The sequence below is a fragment of the Pteropus medius genome, unplaced genomic scaffold (genome assembly GCF_902729225.1).
Source record: "Pteropus medius unplaced genomic scaffold, Ma_sr-lr_union100, whole genome shotgun sequence".
NCBI lineage: Eukaryota > Metazoa > Chordata > Mammalia > Chiroptera > Pteropodidae > Pteropus > Pteropus medius.
This window is the reverse complement of record NW_024348533.1, coordinates 6,434,116-6,453,995: the sequence shown is the minus strand read 5'-3', so window position 1 is coordinate 6,453,995 and position 19,880 is coordinate 6,434,116. Positions and strand designations below refer to the sequence as shown.

Here is a 19,880-nt window from a genome sequence, read left to right as displayed (position 1 = left end):
CCTGGCTGCCTCTCTCTGCCTGGGAGGGGGCTTGTGTGCCAGGTCCAGCTGGGGTGGGGGCAGCTGGTGGCACCATCTCCATCTGCTGCCATCTCCTCAGGCACAGAGGGCAGGGGCTGGGACAGCCCCTCCCAGAACTCAGGTATATCTCCAACATCTCAACATCACTGCACTGGGCACTGCCCCCAATCCCCCACCCCGCCATGTGGCCCAGCAAAAGCCAGTCCTTCTGTAGGCCTTGTTCCCACTCCTTGCACTGAAGGGGTCTCTCAGAACCCCTATCCTGCTGGTACCTGGGGCTTCAGACGGGATGCGGCGGCCCTCCCCTTCTGAAGTCCACAGAAGGCGCTCTCCTCAGCCCCCTGTGCAGCTGTAGCCTGCTGGTCCCAAGCTGGAGCCTTGGCAGCTACCTTCTTCCTCAACTCACTGGGCAGCCAACAAGAATCCTCCACTCCTTGAGGAGCTCTGTAACGCCTGCAGCGCCTTCCAGACACACGTTTACAATCTCACACTTCATTTTTCTTGTATGCAATCTCAGCACTTTTAAACATGTCATCACTCTGCGCCCCCCCACTCCACGCCTCACACTTCCCGGGTGTGGGGGCCAAGCTCCAGGTGGCGGTGCTAGGGGCTGCACCCGTTGTGCTGGGGAAGGCAGGGTGCCCCCAGGCCTGCCACCTGGGTGGGCTGGGCCGCCTCAATTGGCACTCTCTGCCATGCCGGCCCTGTGGGTGAGGTGACAGAGTGGGCAAGGGAGAGCACCGTCCCACAGGAGGGTCCCCAGAGTGGGGCGTGACGTGAGGCTGTCACACCCACAGAGAGGAAGAGCAATGTCAGGGCTTCCACAACATGACATCACTATTGAGAAAGAGCCGCAGCTCCCGGGAGGTGGATGGGTCTCAGATGAGGAAACTGAGGTCCACAGAGAAGGTGATTTGCCCAGGTCCCGGCTTCTCCCTGCTTACTCCTGGCCCAACCATGCACCAGGAGCTCCCTGGGAGGACCAGCCATGCTCACCTGGGTGGCCTTCTCAAAGAGGCAGGAGATGAAGGGTCCATTCAGGGTCATTGTGGGGGTGCATTTTCTGCCCCCCTGCTTTGCCTCTGTGCACTGTCCAGAGACAGGTCACCAAGTGGTAGGTTCTCAGAGCCCAGACCACGGGACACTGGGCCCGAAAGCAGCTCCTTCGCCTTCAGAGGCTGATGAGGAGCAGCACTCTGCCTTGCTGGCCCAGTCTTCAGGCCTCTCACAGGGTGGCCTGGCTGGCCCACAGGGCCTTCACTGTCATCTGAAGGTGGCCAACACTGTGTGGGCATCTAGAGCAGTCCTGTGGGACTCCAAGCCATGCTGTCCTCCTTGTGTGGCTGCTGACACGGAAAAGCCCTGGTCCAGAGGGCTGGTATGGGCTCCTTGATGCTACATCCCATCCCGTGTCTGCCAAATTGTGTATAGGTTTTAATCTGGTTTTGGGGGTCTCTGATCCGCCTGGCTTTCAGAAGTGACTTCTCATCTCTCCTTTGTTCCTCTACCCAGTCCAGGCCTCCCTGTCCCCTGGAGCCTCTTCCTCCAGGCTCTGCTGTACAGAGGTTCCAAGAAGGGGATCGCCAGAGGATCGTTCTGGCTGTGACCTCTGGCTGTGACCTCAGGCTTTAGCGCATCTCTTTCAATTTGAGGATCGTGACACAGTGGTCCCAAAAGCTTGAGCGCCTAGGTCGGGCCCTCAGCTGGCCAGGTCGCCTCATTCCCAGGCCAACAGACCAGAGAGCAGAGGGCCCCACCCTGCCCCTCACTTCCTGCAGTCAGGCTTCGCCAAGGGCACGGGCATCACCTGTTGCCTCGTTTCCTTTCCTCCAAACTGCCCAGGGAGCAGACGCGCGTGATCCAGCCCCGGGCTGACACCAGGTCCCCTGACGCACCACTCCTGGAAGCCCCGGCCTCGAGCTCCGCCCCGGGCCCGCTCTGGCCCATCCCGCCACTGCCACCGCCCCGAGTTCTCCCCGCAGCTCCCCCGACGTTTCCACCTCCTGCTCCTAACTTACCCGCAGCCCTGCGCCGGCCCCCGCTGTCTCGTCCCAGGGCCGCCCACGCTCCGCCCCGGCCCCGCCCCACGGCCGCCCCGGGACGCGTCCCCTCCCCAGGCCCGCTGCGAGCTCCCGCCCCTCCCGCCGGTCCCCAAGCTTCCACCGCCCCTCGCACGTCTCCCCTCCCCACGCGCCGGGCGCGCCCCGAGGCCCGCGGGGCCGGGCGGCGGCACCGCGGGCGGGCTGGCTCGGGTTTCGGCCCGCCCCCGGCGCCGGCGTGACCCCTCCCCGGGCGAGGCGGGCAGGGCCCAGCTGGCTGCCCCGCCCCCGGCCTGGCGCTCCGGGCGCTATAAGAGGGCGGCGGCCGCGGGGCGCCCTGCGCGGGGCCAGGAGCGCGATGGTCAGCCGCCGTGGCGCGGCAAGATGCTGGATGGGCCCCTGCTGGCGCGCTGGCTGGCCGCGGCCTTCGCGCTGACGCTGCTGCTCGCCGCACTGCGCCCCTCGGCCGCCTACTTCGGGTAGGTGCCTGGTGGCCCGGCGGGCGGGCGGGCCCCAGGCCGGGGCGGCGTGGGGGCGGGGGCGGCCAGGTGCGCGGGGCCAAACTGGCTGGGGCCGCCGGGTTGCCTGGAGCTATTTGTTTGCGGCGCGCGCGTCGCTTGGTCCAAGAGTCCGTGTTCCCGCTGCGCGACGCGGGGAGAGGGGCCCGCGTACCCGACGGGCTGGCGTGGGGCTGCGGTCCTCTGTGACTCTGGCTGGGCTCCGTGGAGCTCGGGGGCCAGGCTCTGGTCCCGGTTCCCTTAGGCCGCTGAGTTCTTGCCAAACGGCTCGAGCCTCCCGGCCCCTGCCTACCCACCCCCGCCCTTGCAGCTTCCCCCTCCTTTCTCTTCTCGAGAAGTTAATTTAACAACAACAAAAAAATACGTACAAAATCCAGATGTTCCTTGCACTGAGCCCCAAAGGGAAAAAAAATAACTCCAAGCTGGAGGAATTTATTTTTCTTGTGCTTTGCTTCTGACGATCGCTCGGGCCCCGGCCCGCAGGAGCGCGTCTGTGGGACCCGGCCGAGAGCGCAGGGCCCGGCGGGGCCGTGAACGCCGCCGCCCGCCGTCTCTGGGGGCGCTGTCCTCGCGCGCTTCTCCGCAGCAGCAGTGTTCTTGGTTTCCGCACGTCACTCTTCGCCGTTCTTTTCTGCCCTTCTTCGCCCCTCGCCCCCAGATCTGGGATATCCAGCCAAGCGACCTTTGGGGACCCTCGATTCGCTACGCAGATGGGCACACTGAGGTTCGGGGTGGCACCATGCGGGCAGCCCTCGGGCTCTCCCTAGCCTCTCAGCTTCTCGCCCAGCCCCGACCCTGGAGCCGCGGCCCACTCTCGAGACTCAGCCCCTGCCCTGGGCGCCCTGCGGCCGCACCCGGGCCGCCGCCCTCCGCCCCGTCACCTGTTCTCTAGCCCCTGGCCCCCGCGCCGGCGGGCGGCGGCCTGGCCGGCAGAGGGCCCCGTTGGTTCAGAAATGTGGCATCACCAGGGCGGAGAGAGGCCAACTGGGCGAGGAGCCCTGCAGGTGTATCCTGTTCTCAAAGAAAATAAAATATTTTCATGGGAAACTTTCCCTTTGTGTTTTTCTTTCCCCCACTTTCTCCTTCTGCTCCTTTCTCCTGGGTTGTCTTCCAGGGTCAGCACCGTGTCTTTTTCTCTGGAGACCCCACCCGGCGCCCTTTCCTGTGGGTCTGACCCTCCCTGGGGCCCAGGCTGTGTGGAGGCTGGCACGCCCCTGCACGCCATCTATGCAGACTTCACCTCGCCCTCACGGGCAGAGGGAGGGTCAGAGGGTGGCCGTCTGGCCGCAGGTCCGCGGGTGAGTCACAGCAGCCTGTCAGCCAGCTGTGCCTTCTTGCTGTCCCAGCCCAGCCGCAGGTCTATTCAGCAGGCTCCAGCCACACCCTGGGCTTGTCTGTGCCAGGCTGCGCTCTGCCTGGAGTCTCTGCTGCTGCCCCACTCCTCCCCAGGGAAGATCAGATCTGGGACAAGTTGGGGTCCTGGCTTCCAACTCCCCCTTCTCCTCCCAGCATCCCTCTTCCTCTGCTCTCCCTGCACTCTGCACCTCTGGGGAAGTCTCTGAGCTGTTCCTGTGTGTATCTCAGGGAAGAGGAGGACCCAGTGGGCATGTGACATGTGGGGGAAGCTTGGCGTCCCCATGGCTACTCCAGTCAGCCCTCTTGGCCCTGCTTTTTGGGCCCAAAGACCCCATCAAGTGAGGCTCGTGAGGAGCATAGGAGGCAGACGTGCTGCCTTGGGGACAGCTGGCTCTGCTGGAGGCACTGCCACCCCTGGCACCAGGAAAGAGAGCCAGGATTCTGTTTGGTGGATGGAGGTCCCGGAGAATGGGGCAGGCCCGGCAGCAGCTGGACAGGCAGAGGAGGGAAGAGACTGGGTGCTGGAGGGGTCCATGCCCAGCACGCACATCAGGACAGTGTCAGGCGCTGGAGTTGGGGCAGGGCCTGGGAGGGGAGGAGCAGGTGACAAGCTCTGCTCTGTGCTACTGTGTGGGGAGGCCCTGCCTCTCTGGCCCATGGTGACCTGCTGGGCTGGGGTCTGGGGTCCTTTGGCCCAGCAAAGGAGGCAGGAGCCAGAGGGAGAGGGAGAGGGAGATGGCTCAAGGCCAGCGGGGCCAGGCTGGAGCCGGAGGCCTCTCTGTGCAGTGCACAGGGCAGAGAGAGCAGGAGGGAGGACCTGATCGAGGCCCTCTTCTCCCTTCCCCCTCTCCGAAATCTCTGCCTGGCACGGAGGCTCGCAAGCAGGGCAGCTCCAGTTACAGCCCAGAAACCCGGAGAGGCTGGCCTGGGGGAGGGTCACGTGGGCTGTAGGAGCCCTCCCTGCCCCCTTCCTGGGGCTGCAACCCAACCCTCCAAGCTGCTGCCCTGCTCCTGCTGCCCTCCTCTGGCCTCTGGCCACTAGGCAGGACCCTCCAGACCTCCCGCTGGCTTGCAGTTCTCCCCCCTGGCCTGGCCCGGCTTCTTCAGCATGATTAGCAGGTGGCGTTTCCATCTGGTTCTCCCAGGGCTGCGGGGATGCCTGTGCTCGGGGCCTAGACAGCTTGGCCCGATGCCCTCTTGGAAGGAGGGGTGCTTGGCTCCCAGCAGGAGGGCTGCTTGAGGGCTCTTGGCGAGTTCAGGATACAGTCTCATGGACCTGGGTGGGCTGAAAGCTTTGGCCTGCCTTGGTGGGGAGGGTGGGGAGGCCTGCCAGCACCTGGTTCCTCTGTTTGGTGTATCTTCAGGTGTGTGCTGAAACCTGCTCAGGAAGCGACACCCCAGATTCCAGGGTAAGGGCCCTGCTGCTCCCTCAGTGTGGAGCCAGGGATTTAGTCTGGGGCTTGTTGGGAACCCTGTCTGGCTTGCAGGCACCTCTCCACCCTTTTCTTAGAGATCCCTGTGTATACTGGGCCAGCCCCCAGCAGAGGCCCCTAGAGAGGCCGCTAGACCTGCATCAAGAAGCTGCCCTGGGTGAGACTTCCACTGTGATTATTCTTCAAAAGAACTAGGAAGGAGTGTCATGAGCCTTGAGGCTGTTTCACGATGTTGGCCCCAGCACCCTGCATTCTGTGGGAAGCATTTGCAGACTGGCTTGAGGGAGTGGGTCCCTGCTGTGAAGTCTGCAGGCCAGTCCTGCCTCTTCAGTCCAGCCTGGAGACCGGCTTGGAGGAGGCAGCACCAGGGGTGGCTCTGAGGGCTCCCCAAGCCAGGCTGGGAATCAGCACATGAGGGGTGCTTGAAGCCCATCTGAAAGGCAGCTAAGGCACTCTGGACCACTGTGAGTGGGGGACCAAGTAGGTGTTAGGGCCGAGGCTCTTTGTGATTGAAATGTAATTCACATCCTGTACGTTCACACTGTTAAAGCTTACAATTCCATGGTTTTTAGTATACCCACAAGGCTGTGCAGCCAGCACCGCCATCTAGTTCCAGAATATTTTCATCATCCTAGAAACCTCATATCCCATCTCCCTCCCCCAGCCCCTGGCAACCACTAATCCACTTCTGTCTCTGGACTTGCCTGTTCTGGATGTTTCATATAAATGGAATCATCCAATATGTGGTCTTTTGTGTCTGGCTTATTTCAGTGAGCATAACATTTTCAATATTCATCCATGCTGTAGCATGAGTCAGTATTTCTTCCCTTTTTGCGACTGAATGCTATTCAGTGGGATGGACATACACAGGTTTTCTCATCTGTTCATCTGCTGATATTTGGGTTGTTCCCACCATTTGGCTGTTGTACACTGGTGTACAGATTTTTTGTGGATGTAAGTTTTCAATTCTTCTGGGTATACACCAAAAGTGGAACTGCTGGGTCACATGATAATTCTATGTTTAATATTTTGAGGAACCACCAAACTGTTTTCCATAATGGCTGTATCATCTTACATTCCCACCCACAGGGATTCAGTTTCCCTACATCCTCACCAATACTCGTTGTTGTCTAATTTCATAATTTTTGATTTGTTGTTGTTCCAGCGATCTTGGTGGGTGTGTGATTTCTAGATGTGGTTTTTGTTTGCATGTCCCTGATGACTGGTGAGGTGACACCTTTTCATGTGTTTATCAGGCATCTGTACGTCTTCTTTGGAAAAATTTCCATTCCATTCCTTTGCCTAGTTTTTGGTTGAATTTCTGTTTTTTGTTGTTGTTGTTGTTGAGTTATAAGAGCTCTTTATATATTCTGGATCTTTCTCGAACTGAGGAGAGCCTGGTTTCCTGACCCGTGAGCCAGCATGCTGTCGCCCCTGCACACAGAGGCTTGGCTCTAGCCTGACTACATGGGGTTGTCTGTTTACGAGAGCCTGGTGGGGGCTGGCGAGGAGGCTCTGTCACGGGGTGTACATGCACCATGGTGGGGAGAGCACTCTTCTGTTTCTCCATGCACCCAGTCCGGGGCCCACCTGGGGGACCCGTGTGGCCATATGCCTGCTGGCTACTTGGAGGAGGAGTGCCCAGCTGGTCCCTGGAGGGGAGAGGGAGGGCAGGAGGAGAGAACCTGGTATAGAATGATGAGGCTGCTTGATGGGCCTGTGAGGGGACAAGGGGTAAGATGGGGTGCTGCTGAGGTAACAGGACAGCCCCACTGGGGCAAAGAGGGCTGTGTGTGGGGCTGGGGGCTCAAGCTCACCTGTGGGAGACTGGGAAGGAGCTGGTGGTGAGGGAGGGGTCCATAGTGACTCCTTGGCCAGGGTCCACATGCAGTAGTGCCCGGAGCTGAGCAGGCAGGAGTTTGGGCGACATTCAGGCAATTGCTGCCCATGGAGACCCACCTCAGTACAGCCGTGCAAATCCAGCATTTGGGGGAGGGGCCGTGGAGAGCAGAGTGTACTCTGGGGTATTGGGAGGGGTTGTCCTGTGCCAAGAGCTGAGAGGAGGGGGGCCTAGGCAAGGGGTCTTATCGCTGTGTCTAGGGCAGCCAAGGGGCCACAGTAGACCACTGAGGCCTCTCGGATGTGGCCCTGTGGGTGAGACCTCTGGGCATTGGGCACAGGGGATGTGGGGCAGGGGCCGTGAGCTGGGGGGACAGTCAGGTTAAGGGAGGTGGAGGGTGGTGTGTGGAGGAGCCTGGCTTCCAGCCTGCAACGGAGGAGGCATTCTGCCAGTACTCATGACCTGGGACCCCTGAGGCCAACAGAGGTACTGAAGTGCACTGGCCTCCCAGCCCGTGGCTGTGAGGCGGGAGTGGAAAGGCAGGTGGAAGGAGCGGGCCAGTAGACCAGGGATCCCTTGGAGGCCACCTCCTGCATCTCTGATTTCCAGTGTCTGTCCCTCCTCCCTCTCCTCTACTGGCCAGTCTGTTCTGGGTGGCCATGGATCCCTACCCTGTTGGCCTCAGCCTGCCCTAGTCCCCTTCCATAGGCCCTGGGGGGGGGGGCCTCTGCCTAGGCCCCCCAGTACAGAGACCAGATAGAGGCAGGTGGGAGCATGGGGCCAGTGTGGGGCTCCAGGCTGGGCCTTGTGACAGGCGGTGCCGTGCACAGGCCTTGCGCTGGGGCCTGAGGTGAGGAGGAAGACTCAGCCACCTGGCTCCCTCAGCTGTGTGAGCAGACATCCCGCCACAGCCGGCAGCCGTCTGGATGGGGGGGCAGGGACAGCTGGCCTAATCTTGCTCCTGTCCTTGCCATGTCTGTAGCCCGGACCCACTCCAGCGCCCTGGGCACCAGCATGATCCTGCCTCGCTCCAGGGTGGCCCCAGCCGAGGGCACCGCCTGCCATCTGCCCAGTGGCCCTTAGATGTGGAGGACAATAGGAGAAGTGTGTGGTAGCTTTTCTCCTGAGAAAGAATGCGTGCCCTCGATCCCTCCCGGTGGGCCGTGGGCCTGACTCCCGAGGCATGATGAACTGATAAGGGTCTGGTTTGGCAATTCTGGCTGCAGAAAAATGACACCTGTCTGAGGCAGTGCTCAGCCCCCTTAATCCCAGTCTGGGGGGGCACCAGCTCCCTTTGTGTATTGTCCTTGTGGGTGGTGGGTACCCCTGCGGTGCCCACCCAGCTCAGCAGGCTGCCAGGGGTCGGAGGGAGTTGTCTGGGAAGAGCAGGGCCACTGTGCTTCAGGTTAGTCCCAGCTGTCACCTCTTCTAGGAAGCCAGAGGACAGCCCAGCAGCATCACTCTACTGTAGCTGTAGCTCACCTCTGGGGAGGCCAAGGGGGTGCCTCATGGAGTCTCCTCCCAAGGCCTGTGGGGGTCCCTTCACTCCTCCACTCCCTGGCTCTGTGCCCGGGAGCCCTGTGTGGGGTCTAGGACATTCACCAGGCAGCCCAGCCCTTGCTACCCCTGGCCCTGACCTCTGCTACTCCACCCATACCTGCTGGCCTCGGGTACATGGACAGTAGGCCAGGTGCAGTGGCCTGGACATCAGGTGCTGGCTTGGTGGGTGGCATGGGTGCTATGTTAAAGGGCAGAGGGGGCCCCTGGATCTTCAGGGTGTGAGTATGAGGCGAGGTCCTGACGCTCCGCCAGGTGAGGGTATACTATGGGTCTGGTGGCCTGAGCTGGGTGATGACCAGCTGCTTTCTGGCGCGGGCTAATCATTAAGGGACATCCGTGGGCTGGCCCAGTTCTGTGGGCAGGTGGCTGTGCTGGGGCCTCCGCAGGAGGGTAGCCCCCGACCTGGGTGGCACTAGGCCACCAGGCTCTGTGACCCATGGACCAGCCCTTGTCCTCCCCTGCCCCTCCCAGTGGTTCTCTGCTGGCCTGGTGCCTCTGGCCGCAGGAGGAAGCCCAGCCGCCCAGCTGGCAGGCCCTGTGCCTCGAGACCGGCAGCCGGACGAGGGAATGGAAAAAGGCAAGCCTCAAACTGCGTTTGTTTTTCTTAGCGATACCTGAGGTAGACGCGGCCAGGGAAGTGGTCGGCCTGTGAGGAAGGGCTGCCAGGGGCTCCCAGACCAGAGCGCGTCACAGCTGCTCTCTCTCAGCTCCGGCCACCCTGTCTGTAGCCGGCACCTGGTAGGCCAGCTCTAAGAAGGAAGCCGCTCATTGAGGCGACCCTGGTGGTGGCCGAGATAGGGTTCCTCTGTGGCTTTGAGCGCCTGCCTGGTGTTCTGCCTATCCCTCCGTGTGACATCCCTGTGGGTCTGTGGCTGCATGTGAGGCCTAGAGTACGATTACTGGGACACAGTGGCAGCCTGTGGGGCACAGTGACTGGGACACAGAGGTGGCCTGTGGGGGTGCCCTGAGTGGGACACAGACAGCCTGTGGGAGTGTGGTGATGGAGACACAGAGGTGGCCTGGCTGCTCTCATTCCTCCATGAAGCCACCGCTGCCTGTCTTCTCATAGCCATTAGTGAAGCCGGGGTCCCACAGGCTCCCCACCAGGCTCCAGCATCCTGCTCTCGAGTGGGGCCAGTCAGCTGGTGGCTCTTAGGGTCCGGGGGTCCTATGGGTTCTGTTCACTTTGGGAGCCGCCAGGGGTAGACAGGGACATTTTTCGTAGGCAACATCATGGGTCCTGGCATCTTGAAGTTTGCTGAATCCTGTGTCCGCCAGCTGACCCCCATGGTAGCTGGGCCTGGGTGAGGAGCTTCCCTCAGGGGTCAGATCAGTGATAGAGCTGGGGGCTGACAGAGAGCTCCTTGCACTCTGGAATATTGGAGTCCTGTGGTGGGGAAGCCAGGGTACAGTAGCTATCACAGATGACAGAAGTGACAGTTGTCATAGACAAGAGGTCCCTGCTTCAGCATGAGTGGCCTGTTCATGTGGGGCTGCCATCCTGCCCACAGCCTGCTCATAGCCTCCTGTCTTGGCCTCCTTGGCATGTTGGGCACTGGACGACAGTGGAGCCCTCGGAAGCCCCCAGGCGCCATCAGCATCTGTGCCTACTCTACCCTTGTCCCCGCTGTTCATGTGCTGGATGGGAGGCTGCAGGCTATGGGAGAACGGAGGGTTAATCTCAGAGCCAGTGTCTCAGCTGGAATTTGTTTTGAATTTGATTCACACAGAAATTAAACGCCGTCTGGTGGGGCTGAGGTTTCCTTGGCAGGGCACTGTGGCTTCTGGAACTCCAGCTTCTTCCCCTCCGCCCAGCTTAGGGTCTCGGCTCCCCATGCCCGGGGAGCTGGGTTTGCTGGCAGGGTGGCCCTTGGGGTGGTCAGGTCTGTTGGCAGGAGGAAGGGCTGTCAGAATCTACCCCTAGCAGGAAGGAGCAAGGCACTGAGAGGAGGGGGCGCTGGGCAGGGCGGGCCAGGCTGGCCAGGCTGTTCAGGGGTGGGACTCTGAGGACAAGGACATCTCTGGCCCTAGCCTGGGTCATACCTGTATTGCCACTCTGTACCTGGCTGCCCTTGGGGGCAGGTGTGATAGTATGTGACCAGCTTGGTGCTCAGAGAGGCAGCTCCCGTCCCCAAGCATCTGGGCATGACAGCCTCGGGGCTGACCCTCAGAGGGATAGATAGCCCCAGACTTGGCTCTGTCTGTCCTAGATTCTTTCCTGCTCTCTGTGGAGCCGGGGTGGCGTCTCTGCAGAGCCGCTGCAGGTGGTCAGGTTCGGGCTCTCAGCAGCACGGTACTTAATCCAGGACTCTTGTCTCAAGATCCTTGTGTTGATCACATCTGCAAACATCCTTATTCCAAATAAGGTCACATTCCGAGGTTCTGGATGGGCTTGAATTTGGGTCTCTTTATCCTCTGCTTCAGATTATTCCTGCAGTTTTTCAAATACGGTGACCAGCAGGGTCAGGGACCACTAGGCGTGGATGGAAAAGCAACGGAGGCCCTGCAGGAATGATGGCGACCTGCTGGTCAGCAGGTGGTGCAAAGCAGAGCTCACTGTCTGCAAGGGATGAGATACAAACTGACCCAGCAAGTCCGGAAATACCAAGTAGGATTGGGGGAAAAAATTAAGCGATGGACTGATTTGGAAGCAGATTAGAAACTGCTGAAGAGAATTAACAAATTACAGGGGTGTAGCATGAGCAGGAGACACATGGAAGACAGGAGGCCCCAGGTCTTCACTAAAAGCTCAGAGGCAGGGATGGGGCAGTGTCTAGAGAGAATGGCCAAGGATTTCCTGAAATCGCTGGGAGCAATCAAGGGGATTCCAGGGGCCCAGTGCCTTCCCAAGTGGAAGCATGAAAGTGTGCGCCAGACTGTTAATGACTTGGAAGTGCAAAATGCCAAGGACAGAATCGTGAAGCTGTCTGAGCAAACAACGTGCAGGTTCCCTTCCGAAGGTCTGCAGGCTGACGATTCACTTAGGACATGGCAGGACGATCCACTTGGTGTGTGGAAGAAAATACCTGTCCAGAGTGAGGTGAAATACAGACGTTTCAGAACACACCGAGAGTTGCGCTGAAGGAATGGCAGATGCACAGCCCAGGCCTGGGCGACAGCCCTGCTGTGCTCTAGACATAAGAGGAATGGTGGGGGAGACGGGCATGTAGAAGGGGAATGAGCACTGAACAGCCTCTCGTCAGGGCCTGAAAGCAGGACTAGATGCACACCAGCATACAACCCTGGCATCAGCCGTTGTGCTCTCAGGCCTCTTAGAACCCAGAGGGGACAGAGTTGACTATGTTAGACATGGATCAGTTACGGAGACTCCTGTAATTTTGAAGGTATCCATGAAAATAATGAAAATGTAAAACTTCAGATTACAAGGAGGAAATGGAATAATAATAATAATAAATCCAAAAGAAAGCAAGAGAGGAGAAAAAGAGAAGCAAAACAGGCATAGCCAGTAGAAAGGAAGAACTAAGGCTCCAAGTGTAAGGCCGAGGTGACAGCGTTGTAGTCAGGTCCTTACTGATTACAGGCTATATGTGACAGACACATAAGATGTTAAGGAGCAAGAATGTGAATGGATAAGAGAGAACACACTGACTCAGTGGGCTGTAAGACAAAGAGGGTGACAAGAGAAGAGAATAACGAATGAACTGTGAGCAAGGCTCAGTCTGGTGACCTGAGCTGTGACTTGGGCTCTGCATGGTGACCTGAGCTATGACCCAGGCTCTGTCTTGGTGACCTGAGCTGTTACTTGGATTCTGCCTGCTGACCTGAGGCTGTTACCAAAGCTCTTCTTGGTGTCCTGACTGAGTCTGCAGTTTTGGAAACTGAAGCAGTGATAGTGGCAACTTAAATGCAAATTTTACAAGTGGAGAGCTCGAAAGCCCTCAGTAAGCATCTGTCACAGAAATGAGGAAAAGAACAGTTAACTAAACCCAAAGAAAGCAGAAGGGATAAAGTAGCAGTGTAGAAATTAACAAAATAAAAAACAAACATGCATTAGAGATGAACAGATCTGTCTCTGTGAAGTTCTTGGAAACATCTGAGGAGAGACTGTGTGGAGGAGGCTCAGGGCACAGGTCTTGCTACAGGAAACGTCACACAGATTCTACAGAAAAGCAAGGCAACATCTAAAACAAGATTCAGAGGAAATGCAGACAACCAGAAAAGTAACAGATTCAAGTTAGAGACATGCCAGCTAATCCCATAGTAAGTAAAGAAATGGGGTTGCTGGAATGTAAGTGGCAAGGCCACTGTTTATACTCTGGCAGTTCCTCGGACAGTAAGACACATTCCTTTTATGATTCACTGGTTCACTGGGGACATTCCCCTGTGTCCACACACTAGTATGTATATGAGTGGTCATAGTGGCTTTGTGCGTAGGAGCTAAACCATGAACACTTCACCTGTTCGTCAGCTGAGGAATAAACAGAACGTGCTCCATCTGACAATGGAACATTATTTGGAAGTAAAAAGGGCTGCAGCACTGACATGTGCTACAACATGGATGGATCTTGAAAACACTGTGCTCAGTGAGAGAAGCCAGACACAGACGGCCACATGGTGTGTGATTCCATTTATGTGAAACATCCAGGACAGGCAGATCCACAGAGACAGGAAGTGGGTTAGTGGTTGCCAGGGGCTGGGGGAAGGGATGGAGGCTGATTGCTAAAGGTTATGGGGTTTCTTTTCGAGGTAATGAAAATACCCTAAAATTGACTGTGGTGGTATTACAGAACTCAGGGGGTTCACTGCTTGAGGTGCTCTATTCAAGAATGAGATGGGCTTGTCCTTGTGTAGTTTCATTTACTTGCGGGAAATAAAGAATACCAGGCTCACATCCTGAGCTCTGTCTCCTGGAAGAGAGGCTTAGCCATTGCCTGAATATACTCTTTGGTTAATTACATGTTGATTTCTTCTTCCCAGTTGGCTACACTTGTAGTTGGGTTTTGTCAAGCTCATCCTCGGCTATATTTTAATATTTAGCAGGAATAGCATTTAGTAAGGGTCATCCAGACCGTGAGACCCTTGTCCTCCTAACACTGGTGCTTGCCCGTATCTGTGAATATACCACAAAACACTGAATTGCGTGTTTTAAATTCTATGGTACATGAATTACATCTCAATAAAGTTGTTTAAGAAAAAGAAGAAAATAGAGAAATTGGATCATGAAGGAAATCTTTCCATCAAGAAAAGTCAGCTTACACAGCTTCATGGCAAATTCTACCAAATAGTTAAGAAAACATGATTCTAATCTGACACAACTCTTCCAGGAAATTTAAAACAGAACACTCACTAAGGCACCTAAACTCAGCAGCGAGAGCACAGAGAAAATTACAAACATAGATGCAAATGGCCCAGACAAAGTCCATCAAAACCCATCACTCTCTCAGGATTGCTTGGTGTCCAATGTGGGAATTCCCTGCTTTAGCAGTTTGAAGGTGGAAAGTCCTCTCAAAAGATGCGGGGATGACATTTTATGAAGTTTAACATTTATTTATGATTTTTAAAAAGCTCTTAGCAAACTAAAAGCAGAGGGAACTTTTTAAACTGGATACAGGGCATCTGGAAGACACTCAGTAAACCTCATGCTTCATGGTGAAAAGGCGAAAGCTTCCCTTTAAAACCAGGAGTGGACAGGACGCCTGCCATCATCATCCTTGTCTGAATGGGGATGATGCTTGCTGTCTTAACAGACCTTCACCGTGAACGTGTTTTGGCCCTGCGGGCACACTGATCCCCAGTCTCTGGCCTTGTAGCACTCTGCCAGCCTTGTTGTCTCCCCGTGAGCTGGGTATGGGAGGGGACAGCACTAGGCAGAAGGTCCCTACTTCCTGGTGGTGCTGCACAGCAAGATGAGAAGCTTTTGGAGGACATTTAGGGGACTGTATTCATGACCTTAGAGTAAGGGTGAGTTTCTACAATGAGATAGAAGTAACAGACAGGGGAAGGCTGAAAATGGAGGTGCAATAAAGTTAAGAACTTTCATTTATGGGAAGACACCATGAAGAGAATGGAAAAGTAGCCATCCCCATGGGGCTGAGGGACTGCCACCCTTCTTTCAGGAGGTGTGTGGTCAGTGCAGGGATTGGACAGTGGTCTCTGACCTCAGAAGGGAGAGGCTTGGGAGTTCCAGAGCACTAGGCTGGCCTGTCCATCCTTCCTTCCTTTTTTTTTTTTGCCATTTTTTGTTTACTTTTTAGAAGTATTAAAGTTTTAGGGTCTACCTTTACATCAATGATTCCTATTGAGTTAATACGTTATTATTTTTATATGGTACAAAATATGGATCAAAGTTAGTTATTTATTTGCATGTGGCTATTTAATTGCTCCAGTACGATTTGTTGAAAAGATTATTCTTTCTGGACTAATTTGCCTTTGCACTTTTATTTTAAAAATCTGTTTCCTATATGTGTATGGGCGTATTTCTGGGACTTTGTAGTTTGTTCCTTTGATTTATTTGTGTTGACATCAACACCATACTTTCTTGGTTATTCAGTTTTATAATAAGTCTTGAAATCAGGTAGTGTTAGCCCTCCAGCTTTGTTCTTTTTTTTTTTTTTTAAGTTGCTTTGGCTATTTTATTTTTTTATTATTTTTTCTATTCCTCACTTCCTCCCCTTTGGCAGCCATCAGCTTGTTCTCTATATCATGGGTCTGTTTTTGTTTTGTTTATTAATTAATTTTTTTTTTCGATTCTACATATATGTAAGATCATGTGGTATTTCTGACTTTCTCTGACTTATTTCTCTCAGCTTAACACCCTCCAGGTCAGCATTCCTCAACCTTTTTGGCACCAGGGACCGGTGCTTCTGTGAGAATCTAATGCCCAATGATCTGAGATGGAGCTGAGACGGTGATGCTAGTGCTGGGGAGCAGCTGCAAATACAAACTCACTCACTCAGCTGCCGCTCAGTTGAGTGAGTGAGTTTGTATATGGGGGTAAAGGCAGTCTCCTGCTGTGCAGCCCAGTTCCTAATAGGCCATGGACTATGCCTAGGGGTTGGAGACTCCTGCTCTAGGTCCATACATGCTGTCTCAAATGGCAGGGTTTCATTCTTTTTTATTGCTGAATAATATTCCATTACATATATGTACCATATCTTTATCCATATATGTATTGGTGGACAGACATCTAGGTTACTTCCATATCTTGGCTATTAGTAGTAATAATGTAGGGGTGCATCTGTCTTTACAAATTAGTGTTTTTTTCTTTGGATAAATACCCAGAAGTGGAGTTGCTGGGTCATAAAGTAGTTCTATTCTTAATTTTCCAAGGAATCTCCATACTGTTTTCCATAGTGGCTGTACCAATTTAGAGTCCCACCAACAATGCACAAGGGTTCCCTTTTCTCTACATCCTCACCAACATTTATTTATGATTTATTGATGATAGCTCTTCTGACAGGTGTGAGGTGATAGCTTACTGTGGTTTTAATTCCTCTGATGATTAGGGACATTGAGCATCTTTTCATATGTCTATTGGCTATCTGTATGTTCTCTTAGGAGAAATGTCTATTCAGGTCCTCTGGCCACTTTTTAAGTAGATTGTTTGGTTATTTTTGGTGTTAAGTTGTGTGAGTTCTCTATATTTTTTGGATATTAACCCATTATTGGACGTATCATTGGCAACTATCTTCCCCCATTCAGTAGCTTGTCTTTTTGTTTTGTTGATGGTTTCCTCTTCTGTGTGAAAAATTTTAATTTGATGTAGTACCATTTGTTTATTTTTTCTTTTATTTCCATGGCTCAAGGAGATATATTTTTTAAAACATTAATAAGAGCAGTGTCACAGAGTTTACTCCTCATGTTTTCTTCTAGGGGTTTTATAATTTCAAGTCTAACATTTAAATCTTTAATCCATTTGGAGTTATTCTTGTATATGGTGTAAGAAAGTGGTCCAGTTTCATTTCTTTGCATGTATTTGTTGAGTTTTCCCAACACCATTTACTGAAGAGACTGCCTTTACCCCCATTGTATATTCTTGCCTCCTTTGTCATAGATTAATTGATCATATAGGTGTGGGTTTATTTCTGGGCTCTCTATTCTGTTCCATTGATCTGTGTGTCTGTTTCTATGCCAGTACCATGCTGTCTTGATTACTATAGCCTTATAGTATCAGGTAGCATGATACCTCCCACTTAGTTCTTTCTCAAGATTGCTTTGTCTATTTAGGGTCTTTTGTGGTTCCATATAAGTTTTAGGATTATTTGTTCTAGTTCTTAGAAGAGTGCCATTGGTATTTTAATAGTGATTGCATTAAATCTATAGATTACTTTGGGCAGTATGGACATTTTAACAATACTAATCATTCTAATTCGGGAGCAAGGTATTTGTGTCCCCTCTTCAATATCTTTCCTTAATGTCTTATAGTTTTTAATGTATAGGTCTTTTCCCTTCTTTGGTTAAATTTATTCCTAGGTAATTTATACTTTTGATGCAATCGCAAATGATTGTTTTTTTTTTTTGTAATTTCTTCTGATCATTCATTATTGGTGTATAGAAACGCAACATATTTTTGTATATTGATTTTGTATCCTGTAACTTTACTAAAGTCATTTATTAGTTCTAATTGTTTTTTGATGGAGTCTTTAGTGTTTTCTATATGTAGTATCATGTCATCTGCAAATAATGAGTTTTACTTCTTCTTTTCTGATTTGGATGGCTTTTATTCCTTCATCTTGTCTGATTGCTGGGGCTGGGACTTCCAGTACTATGTTGAGTAACAGTGGTGAGAGTGGACATCCTTGTCTTATTCCTGTACTTAAAGAAAAAGCTTTCAGATTTTCACCATTAAATATGATATTAGCTGTGGATTTGTCATATATGACCTTTATTATGTTGAGATATTTTCCTTCTATGTCCACTTTGTTGAGAGTTTTTATCATAAAAGGATGTTGAATTTTGTCAAATGATTTTTCTGCATTATTGAGATGAGTATAGGTTTTTATCCTTTATTTTGTTAATGTGATGTATTAATTGATTTACAGGTGTTGAACCATCCTTGCATCCCTGGGGTGAATCCCAGTTGGTCATGGTATATAATCCTTTTAATGCATTGTTGAATCCTACTATTTTGTTGAGAAATTGTGCATCTATGTTCATCAAGGATATTGGCCTTTTTTTGTATTGTCTTCATCTGGTTTTGTTATCAGGGTAATGCTGGCTTTATAAAATGAATTTGGAAACATTTCTTCCTCTTCAATTTTTAAAAATAGTTTAAGAAGGATACGTATTAATTCTTTAAATGTTTGGCTGTTTCTTGAGTGAGAGCTGTGTTCCACACTTCCCTGTACATACTATATTTTTTGAGAACATGAAAGATTAAGGGGAAATACCTGAATGTGGTAAAGTACATTTAGGCCTCATTGTCATTTCTTCCTGGAAAGTGGCTCAGCTCTGGGAGAGGCCAGCCCAGTGAAGTGGGGGCTGGGGTGTTCTGCTACCTTTCAAAGTGCTGCCACCTGTGGGTGGCCTGCCTGGGCTCACCTTCCCTGTAGGCCACCTGGGAAGGTCTGCGTGCTTGTCTGTCTGCATGTCCTGAGCCAGATGTCCAATGGCAGCAGAGTAGTGGGGTGGCAGCTGTGCTGAGTGGCTGGGTGGGGCCTGTGTTGTGCCAGGTGGCCTGGGGTGCTTTCTGTACTGGAAGGCACAGCCCCCATGACCGGCTGTGTGGGCAGGTCCCCCACCCAGCCAGTGTGCAGGGCCAACAGCCTGCTGAGGCTCACCCATGCTACCTGCTGTATGCCAAACATTGTCATCTTGGATAGATCACATTGCACGGACAACATGTGAAACGCTCCCAGGCTGTGTTTCTTCTGCTTCAGGCCACACGTGTCCTGGGTCACCCATGCACCTGCAGATGCACACATAGCATTGAGGATGGTGGCCCAAGTGTGCCATGGAAGGCTGGATCCCAGCTCCTCAGCCAGTTTCCAGTATAGTAGCCCTCTAATTTGTGGTCAGTTTCACTTTCTGCAGTTTCAGTTACCCTGGCCAGAAAATATTGAATGGAAAATTCCAGAAATAAACAATTCATAAGTTTTAAGTTGTGTGATGTTCTGAATAGTGTGATGAAATCTTACGCCATCCACTCCCGTCCCACCCCAGATGTGACTCGTCCCTTCGTCCAGAATCTTCACATTGTAGATGCTCCCTGCCTGTTAGTCACTGATCAGATTGCTTATGGGGGGAGGTGGAGGAGACCACATTCATATAATGTTTGTTACAGTACATTGTTATAATTGTTCTATTTTATTATTAGTTATTGTTGTTAATCTCTAATTGTGCATAATTTATAAATTAAGCTTTATTATAGGTATGTATGTACAGGAAAAAATCGTATATGTAGGGTTTGTTACTATTGCAATTTCCGGCATCCACTGGGAGTCTTGGTACGTGTCCCTGCAGATAAGAGCGGGACAGCTGTATTACAAATAGTGCCGGTGTTTTTGTATAACACCATTGCATTGGATAATGCATGAGTGATGTACATGTGTCTATGTTTTAAGATAATATTTCTAAAAACAGAATTGGTGGGTAAATTTTTATAGGTATGTCAGTCCAGAAATCTAGCCATGGAGGAACATTTCATTCTCCTTTTTCTTGACAGTGATCTTATCAGACACTGATTTGTGCTCATCTGATAAATGAAAAATAACATATCAATATACTTTAATTTTGTTTCTTTGAGTGGGATGGAGCCTCTTATAAGTTTTAACAGCAGCAATGTTTACTTCCCTTGACCTGCACGTTCATATTCTATGTCCACTGCAGTCAGCTCCTTTTGTTATTGATCATTAGGAAAAGATATACACAAATCCATGTACACACATATAAGTACGCACCTCTCCACAAGCACATGCATGCATATGCACGCACACAACCATAAGCACATGCATGCACACACATATGCACACACATGCATAGGCATGCACGCACACACATTCAGCACACATACCCACAAGCTTATATGTATATCCACGCACGCATACACCCACAAGCATACACATGCGGCATATGCGTGCATGCACATCTGCATGCGTACACACCCTCAAGTCCGCAAATGCATATACATACACACAAGCACATACACATGTGC

The 19,880-nt window shown here is 52.6% G+C and overlaps 1 protein-coding gene across 2 annotated transcripts in view; it reads left to right on the top strand.

The window, feature by feature from the left end:
- The first annotated feature begins 2,362 nt into the window (after window positions 1–2,362).
- Window positions 2,363–19,880, top strand: part of WNT9A (Wnt family member 9A) — a 29,790-nt gene continuing 12,272 nt past the window's right edge. The window contains exon 1 of one of the 2 annotated variants that reach the window (XM_039880299.1): window positions 2,363–2,539. In XM_039880299.1, the coding sequence (XP_039736233.1) occupies window positions 2,445–2,539 (95 nt within the window). In that variant the 5' untranslated portion in view covers window positions 2,363–2,444. The remainder of the gene's footprint in view (window positions 2,540–19,880) is intronic. The other variant, XM_039880300.1, reaches the window with a different exon arrangement.